Genomic DNA, 14,136 nt, shown 5'->3' with positions numbered 1-14,136 from the left:
ACAAAGATGTTTTCTGACGTCCACATGCACTTCATGGCACATGTATATACGTAAAAATATAATAATAATCAAGTAATTTGAAAATTAATATTTGTAACATTTTGACCTATTTCTTTCCAGATATATATATATACATATATATATGTCTGAGTAGATTACTATATACACACAAACTTACATATTAAGATACTGAATATAAATTTTTTGTTCTGTCTTTTCTTATTACACCATGAGTTTTTTCCCCTCTGAATTGAAAAGTATTCAAAACATCATTAATGTAAAAGTATATGTTTGAGAGCTACTATGAAAATAAAACAAAGAAATTCTAAGTAATAAAACTAGCACATTTTTTCTTTTTGGCAGGTGTCTTAGTTTGTTCTTCATTGCTGTGACAAAATACTCTGACCACTACCAACTTGGGGAGGAAGGGGTTTATTTGTCTCACATCTCCCAGGTCACAGTTCATCAGGGAGCCCAAGGCAGGAACTCAGGGCATAAACCTGGAGGCAGGAGCTGGAGCACAGGCCATGGAGGAACACTACTTACTAGCTTGCCCCCCTGGCCCCTGCTCAGCCTGCTTTCTTATGTAACACAGGCTCACCTGCCCAGGGATGGCACCACCCACAGTGGGCTGGGCTCTCCCACATCACTCATCAAGAAGATGCCCTTCAGACATGGCCACAGGCCAGTCCAATAAAGGCAATTCCCCAATTGAGGCTCCCTCTACCCAGGTGTGCCAAGTTAACACTAAAGCTATCCAGCACAGCAGGATTTGGGATTAAACCTAGCACCTCATGTGCTCTACCACTGAGACACAGACATAGGCCTTCACATGTTTTTAAAAATCATTTTATAATTTTTATGTATTATGATTGTTTGCCTTCATATATATAAGTGCACCCATACATATAATACCCATGGAGGCCAGAAGACAGCATAGAATCCCCTGGAATTGGAGTTACAGGTGGTTGTAAGTCACCATGTGGGTGCTAGGAACCGAACCCAGGTCCTCTGCAAGAGCAGCCAGTGCTCTTAGCTGCTGAGATGTCTCTCCATCCCTCTCATATTTTGATCACTGGAATTTTAAGTTTTCATTGGATCATGTAACCAATGCACAAAATTGCCCTTACCTGAGCATATTAAAGCATACTTCCAAGATAGACTTTTAAATTTTTAAATGGAAATTGCAAAAATAACTGTGAGTAAATATGTAATATTCCATGATATTGGAAAAAAGAAAATTCCACTTACAGCTAGTGCCTTGGTGGGCTTCAGTTGTCAACTTGACACACCTGGAAAGAGGGACCGCAATTGGAGAATTCCTTCTATCAGATTGACCTGTGGGCATGTCTGGGGCATTTTCTTGATTGTTGAGTGACATGAAAGAGCCCAGCCCACTGTAGGTGGTGCTACCCTTGGGCAGATGGGTCTGGGTTGTATAAGAAGGCAGGCTGAAGGCCAGGTGTGATGACACACACCTTTAGTCCCAGCATTTGGGAGGCAGAGGCAGGCAGATCTCTGAAGTTCAAGTCCAGCCTGGTCTACATAGCAAGTTCTAGGCCAGCTGGGGCTACAGGGAGACTCTGTCACAAAAAGGAAAGGAAAGCAGGCTGAACACAGGCCAGAGGAGCAAGCCTGTAAGTAGCATTCCTCCATGGTCTCTGCCTCAGCTCTTGTCTCCAAGTTCCTGTCCTGGGTTCCTACTTGACTTCCCTCAAAGATGGACAATCACTTGGAAGCGTAAGATGCAATGAACCTTTCTCCCCAAGCTGGTTTTGATAAGAGTGTGTTATCTCAGCAATAGAAAGCAAACCATTACATGCAGAAGATTCAAAAAGGCAAATCCTGACAGAGCTCTGGAAGGTAATAATGGAATATACAGTGCTTGTGAAAAGAAGTAACATTTGGTGCAAATATGTTGTACCCAACACATATTGTTGAGCAGGAGCTCAACAAATACTCAGTGAAAAATGGGAATAAATGTGCCAATATATATCAAGATATTTGAATACAACTATATCCTTTAATTGACAATTTTCCATTAGGAAATATACATAATATATGTACTAAGGATGTCACTGTAAAGGGGAAAGATTAGTTACAACTAATGGTCAAAGATTAATATAATAGTTAAGTAAAGGATTAGTTCTATAGAGCTATGGAGATTTAGTTTCCATATTAACTTTAAAACTATAATAAAATCATAAATGTCTTATCTATAAGACAAGCTTCTTAGCTTGATTCAAATAAATAAAATATTTGCACATTTAATATTTTGCTATAAGATTTTCATTCTTGGGGCTGGAGCAAAGGCTCAGCAGTTAAGATCGCTGACTGCTCTTGCAGAGGACCTGGGTTTAATTCCCAGAACCCATGTGGCAGCAAACAACCCATTCATAACTCCAGTTCCAGTTAATCCAGTGCCCTCTTCTGACCTCCCCAGGTATTGCATGACACAAGCACACTTACATACATATACATGTGGGCAACACACATAAAATAATAAATAAAAAAATTCATTCTTTAATGAAGTAATTGTTAAATTTTAAAGTGAAGAAAATCAGTGCACTTTAAAGAACATTAAATCTAGATAAACTATTTTCTTCCTTCCAAAATATATTCTTCTTCTTTTTTATTTTTTTTTATCTTTTTGAGACAGGATCTCCCTGTAGCCCCAGCTGTCCTGGAACCCACTATGTAGACCAGGCTGGCCTAGAACTCACAAAGATCTACCTGCCTCTGCCTCCCGAGTGCTGGGATTAAAGGTGTGCACCACTACCAGGCTCCAAAATATATTCTTATAATCAATTAAAAGAAGTGTGGCTGTGAGCTCAGTGGTAGAACACATGCCTGGCATACTCAAGGCCCTGGGCTCAATCCCAATACACAAAAAAAGAAAAAGAAAGATAAGGGCCAAGATATCATGAGATAAAATAGGCATGATTTTGAATTTTCATAATCCCATGACTCATACAACCCCTATACTTCCTCTTAGCTGAGCTTACCCCAGCCTCCCAATTAAAAAATGTGTTCAATCCCTCTTCCCTCACTCCCCACCATGCAGGCACACACCCACATGTAGGACTCAGAGTGGTAACCTTTCAGCAAACAATACAAGCCACAATACCTCTAAAAGCTCTGAAGGTTCACTTCCTTCTTCCACCACAGTGACTCGAGATCTTCCCTTCCTTTCATTGTCTCGAATGCCATTGGCAACCTGGCTTGCTTTCAGACGCTCGTATTTGTTGCAGGAGGAACCACACCACTGGTAAATTTCCTAAAAAAAAAGGCAAATCTTTTGACCTGAATTATATGTAGAGGACTTTCAGTCTTAGTGTAACACGCTGTAATTAATAAAGAAAAACAAGGTATAATAATAAAATTTATAATATATTTGATATAATAAACAGGGAATGGCAGTTATTAGAGATTCACAACTGGTCAAAGTGCAGAAAAGAAGTATCTGTGGAGTGTTTAGCCAAAGATGAGATATCTGTATTATATACCCTTCCCCCAAGACTCAGGGAACATGGAGGAAGAGAGTCAGAAAAATTGTAAGAGCCAGTCAGGAAGGTCTGGGATGAAGCAGTGTCTTCTGGTTATGATAGGACTGTTGTGCTCATGAATTTGCAGCAGTCGTGGCTTCCTGCACAGGATTGCACAAATCAAGCCAGTCAACACCCCAGGATGTAGGCTGTAGGGACTCATAAGCCCCAACCTCTAGCTGAGGAGCCACTGACAGTTGATGGCTGCTAGAGAGGGAGAGTTGGTTTTCTTTAGGGGTGTGGTCCCTGGTGGGTTGGCCATGTTCCAGTGGATGGCCCCACACCCACGTGCATATGGTTAACACTAATCAGACTCAGTGGGTTATAGAGGGGGAGGGGAGGGACTGGGAGGGGAGAGAGAAAGGGAAGGGGGGTGAGGAAGGGGAAGAGGAGAAAAAAAGAGGACATGATTTGGGAGGGGAACAGGGACGGTAATCCAGGAGGAGTTAGAGGGTCAGGGTTGAATATGACGAAAATATACTGTATGCATGTATGAAATTCTCCATGAATAAATAAAAATATATTTTAAAAGGATGAAAATTAAAACTATCAACTATGGAAATATGTAAAACTCTTTAAGTATATAAACATAATTTAAATATATAATTATATTCCAGTCTCTATCTTATTGATTTGATGGCATGAAAAAAGATATTTTAATGGAAAAATACATCTATAGCTCACCATTCTTTATGTATATAATGTCTACAAACTATAAATTTATAAAAGTAAACATGGATTCTTTAAATTCAAATTTATAAGTACTTTATTTCAGAAAGGTAGTCAAATCTGTTAAGGTAATAATCTCTTGATGATAATAAAATTGATATACCACTTTTGTAAATCAATTAATTCATTTATTCATTATTCAGATTAGCAAATACAAGTGGTGCATATTTATCCCATACAACATGATGCTTTAAAATTCATATATAATCAGTGACTAAACCCAGAACACTAAGATATCTAAAATCACCTAACAATTCTGATCAAAAGTCATAAAAAGAGTTAAAAAACCTTTGACTCAGAAATAATTCACTTTAATAAATTATTCATAAAGAGAAGAAAAACCTACATATAAAAGGATTATCACTGCTATATGATTATATGAGGAATTAGAAATATATTACATATTCAATAACAGAATAAGTTGTATAAATTATGACACATAAAAAATTGGATACTTAGGTAGGGCGTGGTGGCACATGCCTTTAATCCCAGCACTTGGGAGGCAGAGGCAGGTGGATCTCTATGAATTCAAGGCCAGCCTGGTCTACATAATGAGTTCCAGGCCAGCTGCCAGCTGGGACTACAGGGAGACCCTGTCTCAAAAAAACCAAAAAAAAAAAAAAAGGATACTTAACTCTTAAAATGAGGTTTAATAAAAACAGTTACTTGGTGTATTGTATAGATTACATTATGCATCATTTCGATTGAAATATTGTATGTGGTTTAACAAAAGAAGTTGTTTCAGGGTACCCACACCTGGGAAATGGGTTGGCATTATCATGTACTATTTGGGTGATAGAAACCTCCTCAAGCTTTCTGCGAGGGCAGTCTGGCAGCAGATGAAATAATTAAGTGTGCATTTAATATCATAAGTGTCTTTTGATTTACAATAGAGAATGATTTGAACATGAGCTGCAATAGCAAAAAAAAAAAAAGCCAATCAACAGAGGGATATAACTATCATACATGGGTATTCACAGATTCCTCTTCAGAGAATGAAAACTGAGGGAAATGATTTAATACCAATGTGGGAAATCACTCCAGATATGCCCTCAAGAATAAAATAAAGCTGGGCTGGAGAGACAGGACAGCCCTTAAAGGCTCAGGTTCACAACCAAAAAGACAAAGATAAAGCCACACAATAGCATATCCATGTAGAACCAAAATGTACATTTGCAACCAAAAAATAGATCCTTCAGGATGCAGTTTTAAGAGATAGGGGTTCTGTCTAGAAAAAAAAAAAAACTCCAATATGTCCCATTCATTTATTAAGAGCTTATTATGAAGAAGCTGCTGAGTATAGAGACATGAAGAAGACAAAACTAGCAAGGACAGATGGCATGTAGACACTATTGCCAACAAATATTTGCACCATGATTGTATTTCAACTTCCACATGTCTCACTTGTGAACTATGGAGTGCTTGTTAGCACAGTAATGAAGTGTGAGGAGGGTCTGAGCGGCCACTCTCTGAGTATGTTAAGCATGCATCAGTGTGTTTGAATTAAAAAATAAACAATAAATGTATTAATAACAGGAAAATAAAAGAGCACCCAGACACCAAGAGAGATGGATTCTTCTCTCTGACTGCAAGATATCGTCACTCCAGAGTCATTTTGCACTAAACTGGGAGCAAGGTTTCTTGGAGATACCAAGGCACAGCTTTGAACAACATAGGCCTGTAAGTTTTTAACCCTTTTCTTTCTGACTGACCTGATCCATACTCCTGTTTAAGAATAAAACATATCTCTTAGTAATTTGAATTTTTGAAGGAAATAAAGAGAACTAAGCCTTGTAACCTTTTTCATCCTAGAATGTGAATTAATTACTCAATATGGTCAAGGTATGTATGGTAGTTTCCTATAGCTTCTGCTTTAGCTTCTTTTCTACACCTGGGCATTAGATACAAAGCACCCAAGCACAGGTCACTTGAGTACCATGCCAAGGTCAGCACTTACAATGCATGAAAACACAGGGTTTCTAATGATTATTAGTTATTGAGCATTAAGATCAGTGGAGTAGGAAGGTCATTAAAAAAATCTACAGAGATATGAGCCATACCCTGAGAGACTCTCACTGAGCAACTGCTTATTGGAAGCTCCCTAAGAGATTTTAACATTCAGCTAGCATTAAAACCATTACTGGTCATTTGGGGTGCATAGCACACACAGATAACATACGATATCTCAATACCCAGTGGAACCCAGCACACCACTCTGCCAAGTGCAGCCCAAGATCGTGGCTCAGATTCCCTTTCCCTATCTTATTTGATGATATTTTGCAAATAATTCTTTTCCTAGTAGGTATGAGAAAGCAAACTTTAATGATATATTACAGTGAAAGAGAGAAAGTAGATCAGAAGTTAGCTCTCTAGTTTTCTCAGACTAATTAACATCTTTTATAGCTTAATTTCATCATGGTTTTCTAATCACCTAGCAGATATTTACAGTCTCTTTATCTGAGTTGTATAAATACCTCTCATGTACCTCAAAGGGATGCATGTAACATCACACTAAATTTTATCAGCACCTATAAAGCCTAATGGAAGTTTGCTAAAATGCACTTAAGATGTCTGTTAGATAACAATAATTTCACAAGCGTTATTATTTATAATAGAATTTTACAATACTGCATAGATTCCAAAATATGATCTACATTTTTGCATGCACACCAATTCACAAATAAAATATTCCTCATAGCACTTAGAGACCACAGAAAACAGTGCCAGACAGGAGAAACCTTCCATGAGTTGTTGGCCAGGGTGGTCCAGGAGACTCCCAAAATTACACAAGCTATTGCCACAGCCCTTGAGGGCCTCCCAGAACTTGAAGGTAAGATCCTATTGCTGAAGACAGGACATACTTCAGACACAGGATTTGAAGCAATGAAGTTGGAAATGACCTGGAAGCCACTTCCCCTGAAAGCTTCTCCTAGCTTTGGAGAGCACCATGCAAGCTGCTAAGGGAGAACATCAATCAATGATCCAACCCCAGCATTAAGGCCTAATAACCACATCAATGACCATCACAGCAAATGACATTGGTGCAGTAGTGGTACTTTTATCTTGGAGGCAATCAACAGCTACCTAATTGGACTAAAAGCCCACTCAGTGGGAGGAAACTCAACTGTAGTAATGTAAACATAACCAAATACACATGGTTGGAGTGGTCATAGATCTTAGAGAAAACCCCAAGACTGTCACATCCCTAGACTAATGTAATTTCATGCTACGTATCCTTATATTTACAGACAAATATCCTAGTCACCACCAATCAAAGAAGCCTATTTTGCACCAGTTGGAGACTATTACCAAGTACACAACTGGTCACACACACACATTGCCTATGAATTGCTCAGGCCTAAGTGACACATCTACAATGCAACTTCTACACCTAAGGCTCCTGGAGCATAGAACAGGGGTAAAGAAGAGGACGTGAATGAATCTCTCAATTCTCATTAATGTAGATCAGGGACAGGAACACAAAAGGTCACAAATGGCCAGAACGTAAAGATCAAGAGTGCTGAATGCTGGTCCTTGGACAGGACTCCTATATTAAACTTCACCCACCCAAGGCTCAGTAACCAGCAAAGAAGAGGGAACAGAAAGGTTTTAAGAGCCAGGGAGGAGGTGTAGGACCATAAAACAGAGTCCTACGAGCTCCTGGGACCCTGCTCATATGATTCTATGGCAATGGTGTCAGCATATAAAAGTCCTGTGCAAACTCAGGCAAAAACCCAGCATAGAACTGTGGCAATGAGCAGCAGACCCCAATTTTAGCTAAGGAAACATTGGCAGCTGATTACTGAATGAAAAAGAGCTGATCTTCCTAAAATAAGAGACTCTAGATAGGCTGACTAGACCTCAGTGGATGGACTTGCACTGGGGAATGTCTGAGGACACTGAGTTGACATAGTGGGCCTTAATACAGATGACAGAGTATATGGGTTCCAGATGGGGGGCTGTGGGAGCCTGCCAGTGGGGACAGGGGATATAAAGATGATTAAGATTGTTTGATATATTCTGTATAAAATAAATACAAATTAAATTAAAACAAAATAAAAAAATAAAAGAAATTGAGTAGATCCCCCCAAAATAGTAAAAAAAAAAAAAAAAAGTAGGGAATACTCATAACAACATTAAAGGCTTTAAAAGTCAAGTTTAGTGACTAATCACTAAAATTTGTCGAAAATGCCTTAACTTTGCATGGCAGTGAGTGATTTAGGCTATGCTTACTCTTTTATTATTTTGTCATATTTTCTGTCACTATTTATAGGCAAATGAAGTATTTTCCTGCTTAACTTATTTTGACTGGTTACATAAAATAGGAAATGCAATAAAATAATTACTTTAATTGTAAATAGTCAAAAGTCAAGATAATTTAAAGAGTTTTAACAATTAAAGGTCAGCCTTCATTTAATCTAACTAATTTGCCTCACATATCATTCCTTTAATGCTGGCAGCAACATGTTAAAGCTTACTTTAAAAGCTTAAACAGAATTTTAGCAGTTCATGAAATAAACAGTTTATATTGCACCACATGTGATGATGTGCTTAGGCCATTTCGTTTTAACAGAGTTCTACTGTGTTGAAATAAGTGTGAATAACACTATTAATAAACTGCACTGCCCAACACTTACTCTATTCAGAGGTAGATGGTTAAGAACACTTAGCCACTCCACACACAGGGAAACTTTGTATCCAGTTGGCACTATGCTTGAAAAAACTTTCCTAGCCCTGTTTTCTGGATTTACTTTAAAAAGCAAATTCTGCATAGAGCTATAATAAAAAATAGAAAAGTCTGGATTGATATAATAGGTTAATATGCATCATTAGAAAAAAATTTCTGCTACAATCTAAATTATTTTATTTATTTAAATTCCATGGAATTTAACTAAAAAACTTTCATGAATGTGATTTAAATTTACTAGGCACTGAAAATTATAAAGCAAACATGGTTTCAAAGGCAAATATTTGACCTTCTAAGATCCTAAGGCATTTAGCAAATCAACACTAGATGCTGCATTTCTTTGGAGATGGAATATTAAAACTTCATGTAAGGGACTGGAGAGAGATGGCTCAGAGGTTAAGAGCACTGACTGCTCTTGCAGAGGACCCGGGTTCAATTCCCAGCACCCACATGGTGGCTACGAACTGTCCTTAACTCCAACTCCAGGGGAATCCAAAACCCTCTTCTGACCTCCGCAGCATTGCATGACATGGGTCCACTCACATACATGCAGGCAACACAGTCAAACGTCATGTAAAAAAAAAAAAAAAAAACCTTAACATAAATATGGATGCATCAACTCAGTTTGGAATGACATTCACTCCAACTTTAGCAGAAAGTTGTTGATGTACATATTGTCCATGTGTACCCTCCAGTAGAAGTTCTAAAAAACATTATTATCTCTTACCATCTAGGCTATTAAAGAAGAATGGGATTATTCTGCGTAATTGGGAAAGGAAGAATAAAGAACATAAAGACAGCCTGTTACTGGCTGTCTGGTCAGTGAGCAACCAGACATAAAAGCACACAAGTGACAATTATAGAAACAACCACATTTGAGGAGAGGAAACCCATTACTAGTCTGAAAAACAGTAGTTCTAATTTTTTCCTTTAAACTGTGTGGTCAAAATTAATATGTCAAACCTCAAAGGGCAGTCAAACATCACTTGGGGGACAGGAAATAAAAGCAAAAATAAAGCAGTGCTCAATGATGCCCTTGAAAGCTAATTTAAAGGGGTGCCAAACAGACCATGTGATATTGACTCACAACATGTGAAGCAGTTCACAGGCCCACACTGCCTTTCTGCTGTTTTTCCACATTATTTATTCTAAATACATCTAGAATTCTACAAAAAAATGGCAGCCCAGACACGCCCCTCTTCTTTACTTCTTGTTTATTTTTACTGCATTTAATTTTTCCTTAGATCTAATTGACCAAATACAGAAATTTGTTAAGGTATTGTTATGCCTAGACATTCTCTAGCTTAAAAATAATGATTTGTGAGACAGCCCTACAAATCTTTTTCATTTAAAAACTTAAAACATAATTTCTTTAGTTTTTTATAGAGTTGTTTATTTGTATCCTATAACTGCACTGTCCTTCAATAGTGTGTGTGTGTGTGTGTGTGTGTGTGTGTGTGTGTGTGTGTATCTTTTTAGTACATTTCTTAAAAGATGGAAGATATAGGAGTGAGTCATGTGCAAGACCATGGAAGATTTAGGGACCAGAGAGGAAGTATCTGCATCTGAACCTGGACTGTGCAGAAGTAACAGTGAAAATTCGGGGCTATTTAGAAGGATAAACCCTGCAGGCCTGCCAACTGTGCCACTGGCAGTGCCCTGGAGGGAGAGGGAAAGAGGAAACCACCTGGACAATTCTAGCTTGGCTGCTGGTGGTGACGCCACTCACTGACGCTAGGTGAACAGCTTCAGGAGGCTTCATCTCCCCAGCACCGGTCAGAGTAGATGAAGTGATGCCCTCCATTCTAGTCCACATGTTTGGCAAAGCAAAGAAGGTTTACAGTCACACTTTACCAACAGTCATTTCCAGCAGCTATTGGTGATTCAGCCACTCCACTGGCTTATGCATTCCTTGTGCCTGTGACTGAACTGTCCAGCACTGTTAGACAATTTCTATCCTGAAGTGGTTCTCCATAGACACAGTGCCTTAGAATAACTCAGGGAGACAGAACTTAAAAATCACCCATACCAAACTGTCACTCCAAAACTTGAAAAACAGAATCTCTAGGGATCAAATGACAAGCATCAGTATTTTAAATGTTTTCTTCCAAAAGATTCTAATACGAGGCTACAAGTGAATTAAAGTGGAAATCCTAAGGCCTTGAGTGCTGTCTTTCCTAATGCCTTTACCCAGGTACAGTAGGACTGTACCTTGACTCTGGTGCTCTCACCTTCTACTCTGTCAAGCTCCATGCCTCAAACCATCCACCAGTATCTAGAGGTCAAAGGCTACTGCTTTTCACCCTTATCCTTCATTCACTAAGCACACAAGAAATGTCATTGGTCCCTACTTTTACTGCAGGGTAAAGATTTAAGATCCATTTATCTTTCTTCTTATCTTTTCATCTTACCACAAGGCTCTCCTCTTATGAATGTGGTATTATGCATGACTTTGGAGTAAGAACAGATTTATCCAGTACAAAGAACAATTGTTTATTCTGTTCTTTTTATTTTTAAATTAAGAATTTTCAGCTTAGCAAAAAAAAAAAAAAAAGGTCTGAAAACTTATTTTTAATTTAAAAGATATGTGATTTTGTCTGAAAAGATTCTTTTTGACAGTTCTGGGGATTAAACCTAGGGCATCATGCATGAGAGTCCCGTGCTCTACTACTGAGGTACAGTCACAGCTAAAAAATTCTTGAGGGAGAGAATGAGAGAGAATGATGGTTGAAAATGGTTTGCATACTAAGGAGCAGGGTGGGTTTAGGCCTTAGGTGCTAGAATTTATTGCAGGAACCAAAGGTGAAGCAACAGTAGAATATGGGATCAGGAGAGCAGGACTAAAAATCCTGACTGGAAGCAGTGAACCTTGGTGAAGACCTTTGCACACTTTCCCTCGGTGGATTTGTCATCAGTCTCGTTTGGATAGGCATTCCATCCGTGGTGCTGTTAGAAGTGGTGGAACCTTCAAGAGATGGGGCCTATGTAGGAGCCTTGTCAGAGGGCAGCATGCTCTTGAAAGGGATTTGAGATCTCATCCCCCTCTCCTCCTTCCTTCTGCTTTTCAGATGCTATGAGGTAAGCAGCTTCCTCCGTAAGACATTCCCACCATGATAGATTATCTCATACTGGATCAACCAACCATGAACTGAAATCATGTGCTAAAACAAACCTTTACTCTTTTCAAGTTGATTATCTGAGGCACTTTTGTTAGCAGTAACACAAGGCTAACTTTGTCAGTCAATCATCCTTGAGCCTGAGCATTAGACCAGAAATGATTGTGGGCCAGGGTACAGTCAGGCCATTGATACAATGTGAGCAAAGTATCCCAGATGGGGAAAACTAAGTAGAGCTCCTGTGAGGGTCACAAGAGTGGCTGAAAGAACCAGAAAGGTTCTGATATCAAATTATACAGAAGACCAAGATGAGCTCAAGGATAGTCTCTAGCAAATGACTTCGGAGCAGAGGATAAAGCCCAAATGTTCAAGGGTAAATGGAGCTGGTGCACACCTATAATGGTGATGGTGCACCCCTTCAATCCCACACTTGGAAGGTGGAGGAAAGAGAATTAAGACTGGCAGTTGGAGAAATGGCCCAGCAGTTAAGAACACTGGCTGCTCTTCCAGAGTACCCAGGTTTGATTCCCAGCACCTACATGGTGGCTAACAATCATCTGTAACTCTAGTTCCAAGAGGTTCAACTCCCTCTTCTGGCCTCTGCAGGAAGCATTGCATGCACATGGTATGCTTACATGCACACACCAAAACATTCATACACATAAAATAAATAAAAATTTTAAAAGAGGATCAGGAGTTCAAGGCCAACCTTGACTACACAGTAAGTGTGGGCTACGATGAGAGCATGTCTCAAAAAGGTTTTTAAATGAGTAGAAAAATCACGTGATAGTTCTTCCCAGCATCTGGGAAGCTGAGGCAGGAGGGTTGTTGTGAATTGGAGTCTAAATTGGGCTACAGGCCAGCCTACACTACTGAATAAGTGGAATGCCACTGCTTCAGTGCAATTTGTAGATGAATAAAGGTGGGTTGGACTCACATTTCCATGATGAACTTCAGTCCAACCCCAGGCTATCAAATCATTTATGTATAGCTATAAATAACTTAAATAATTTAAAAATTCTCCATAACAAGGCAAAACTTACATTTTTAACCTCCTTATGGAAACAGGTGTTTGAGAATAGAGTCAGGCTGAGTTGTAGGTGGAAATGAAAATCTTATCTCTGAACACACACCTGCATGAGACTGCATGCTGTACGCTGGATAGATACACATTTGTAATTTTGTTGAATGACTGTAAGTTCCAGGCTTACACTAGGAACAAAGCAAGTGAGTGAGGCTGGAAAGGGAACCGAGGAGAAAGGAGAGAAATGCCCCAAGAGGCAGACTCTGCATGGTGGCCAAAAAGGTAAGAAAAGCAGAGGCCTCACACCATGGGGTGGGACCCTGAAGGGGGAAGTGAAAGAGAAGGGGGTCAGGCAGAAAACTCTGAAGAGGGCAACCTCTTCCTGGACTATTTTATCATGAGATGATACTGGATGCTTGCTGAAGAAAGGTGTCACAAAAGAGGGGAATAGTCTAGACAAAGGGAGCCATCTGAAAAAGCAAGGGTGTGGCCCCTGGAGGGAACGTGGAGTATCAGTAGTGATAAAAGGATGGAAGGGCCTGGAGATACTTAGGAGGCAGAACAAACTAGGAAAGTGATTGGTGGCAAGGGGAGCCCTAGGGAGAGGTTATCAGTATGATTCCTGGCTTTGGAGTTTGACAGCTCAGGTGAACAGTGGTCCCGGGATGAAGCAAAGAGAAGATATCACCTCTAAAGAATGGTGGGAATGCAAATCAGACACTGCTGGTGGTGCCTGCTGACTGAGGAAGTGGAGACTGGTCTTTCAAAGTCATGTGGCTGAGCAATGGGAGGGAGACTGGTTACAGCCAGGAGAGTAGGGCAAGGCTGCACAACAGACCCAGTAAATTAACCCGGAAACAAGAGTGTGTAGAAGGTCAGGATTAGAAACTCACCACAGGAATTCCTACTCCTGTGAGAGCTCATTCTGGACTGGAGGTTGACTAACCTCACATCCCAGGCCTTGAGAACAAAGGCTTTTTTCATCATTGTTAGGGTTCCAAATAGCAGCAGTTTCTCCCCCCCCCCTCCCGTCCC

The 14,136-nt window shown here is 39.5% G+C and overlaps 1 protein-coding gene across 1 annotated transcript in view; it reads right to left on the bottom strand.

Moving 5' to 3' along the window:
- Scin (scinderin) overlaps positions 1-14,136 on the bottom strand; it is a 79,974-nt gene that overhangs the window by 48,620 nt on the left and 17,218 nt on the right. Inside the window, exon 4 of the mRNA XM_008828342.3 lies at positions 3,128-3,277. Within this exon, the coding sequence (XP_008826564.1) occupies positions 3,128-3,277 (150 nt within the window). The remainder of the gene's footprint in view (positions 1-3,127; positions 3,278-14,136) is intronic.

The sequence above is a fragment of the Nannospalax galili genome, unplaced genomic scaffold, assembly GCF_000622305.1.
Source record: "Nannospalax galili isolate Female #2095 unplaced genomic scaffold, S.galili_v1.0 scaffold452, whole genome shotgun sequence".
Classification (NCBI taxonomy): Eukaryota; Metazoa; Chordata; class Mammalia; order Rodentia; family Spalacidae; genus Nannospalax; species Nannospalax galili.
The sequence above is the reverse complement of the archived record's forward strand: the minus strand, read 5'-3'. Positions and strand labels throughout refer to the sequence as shown.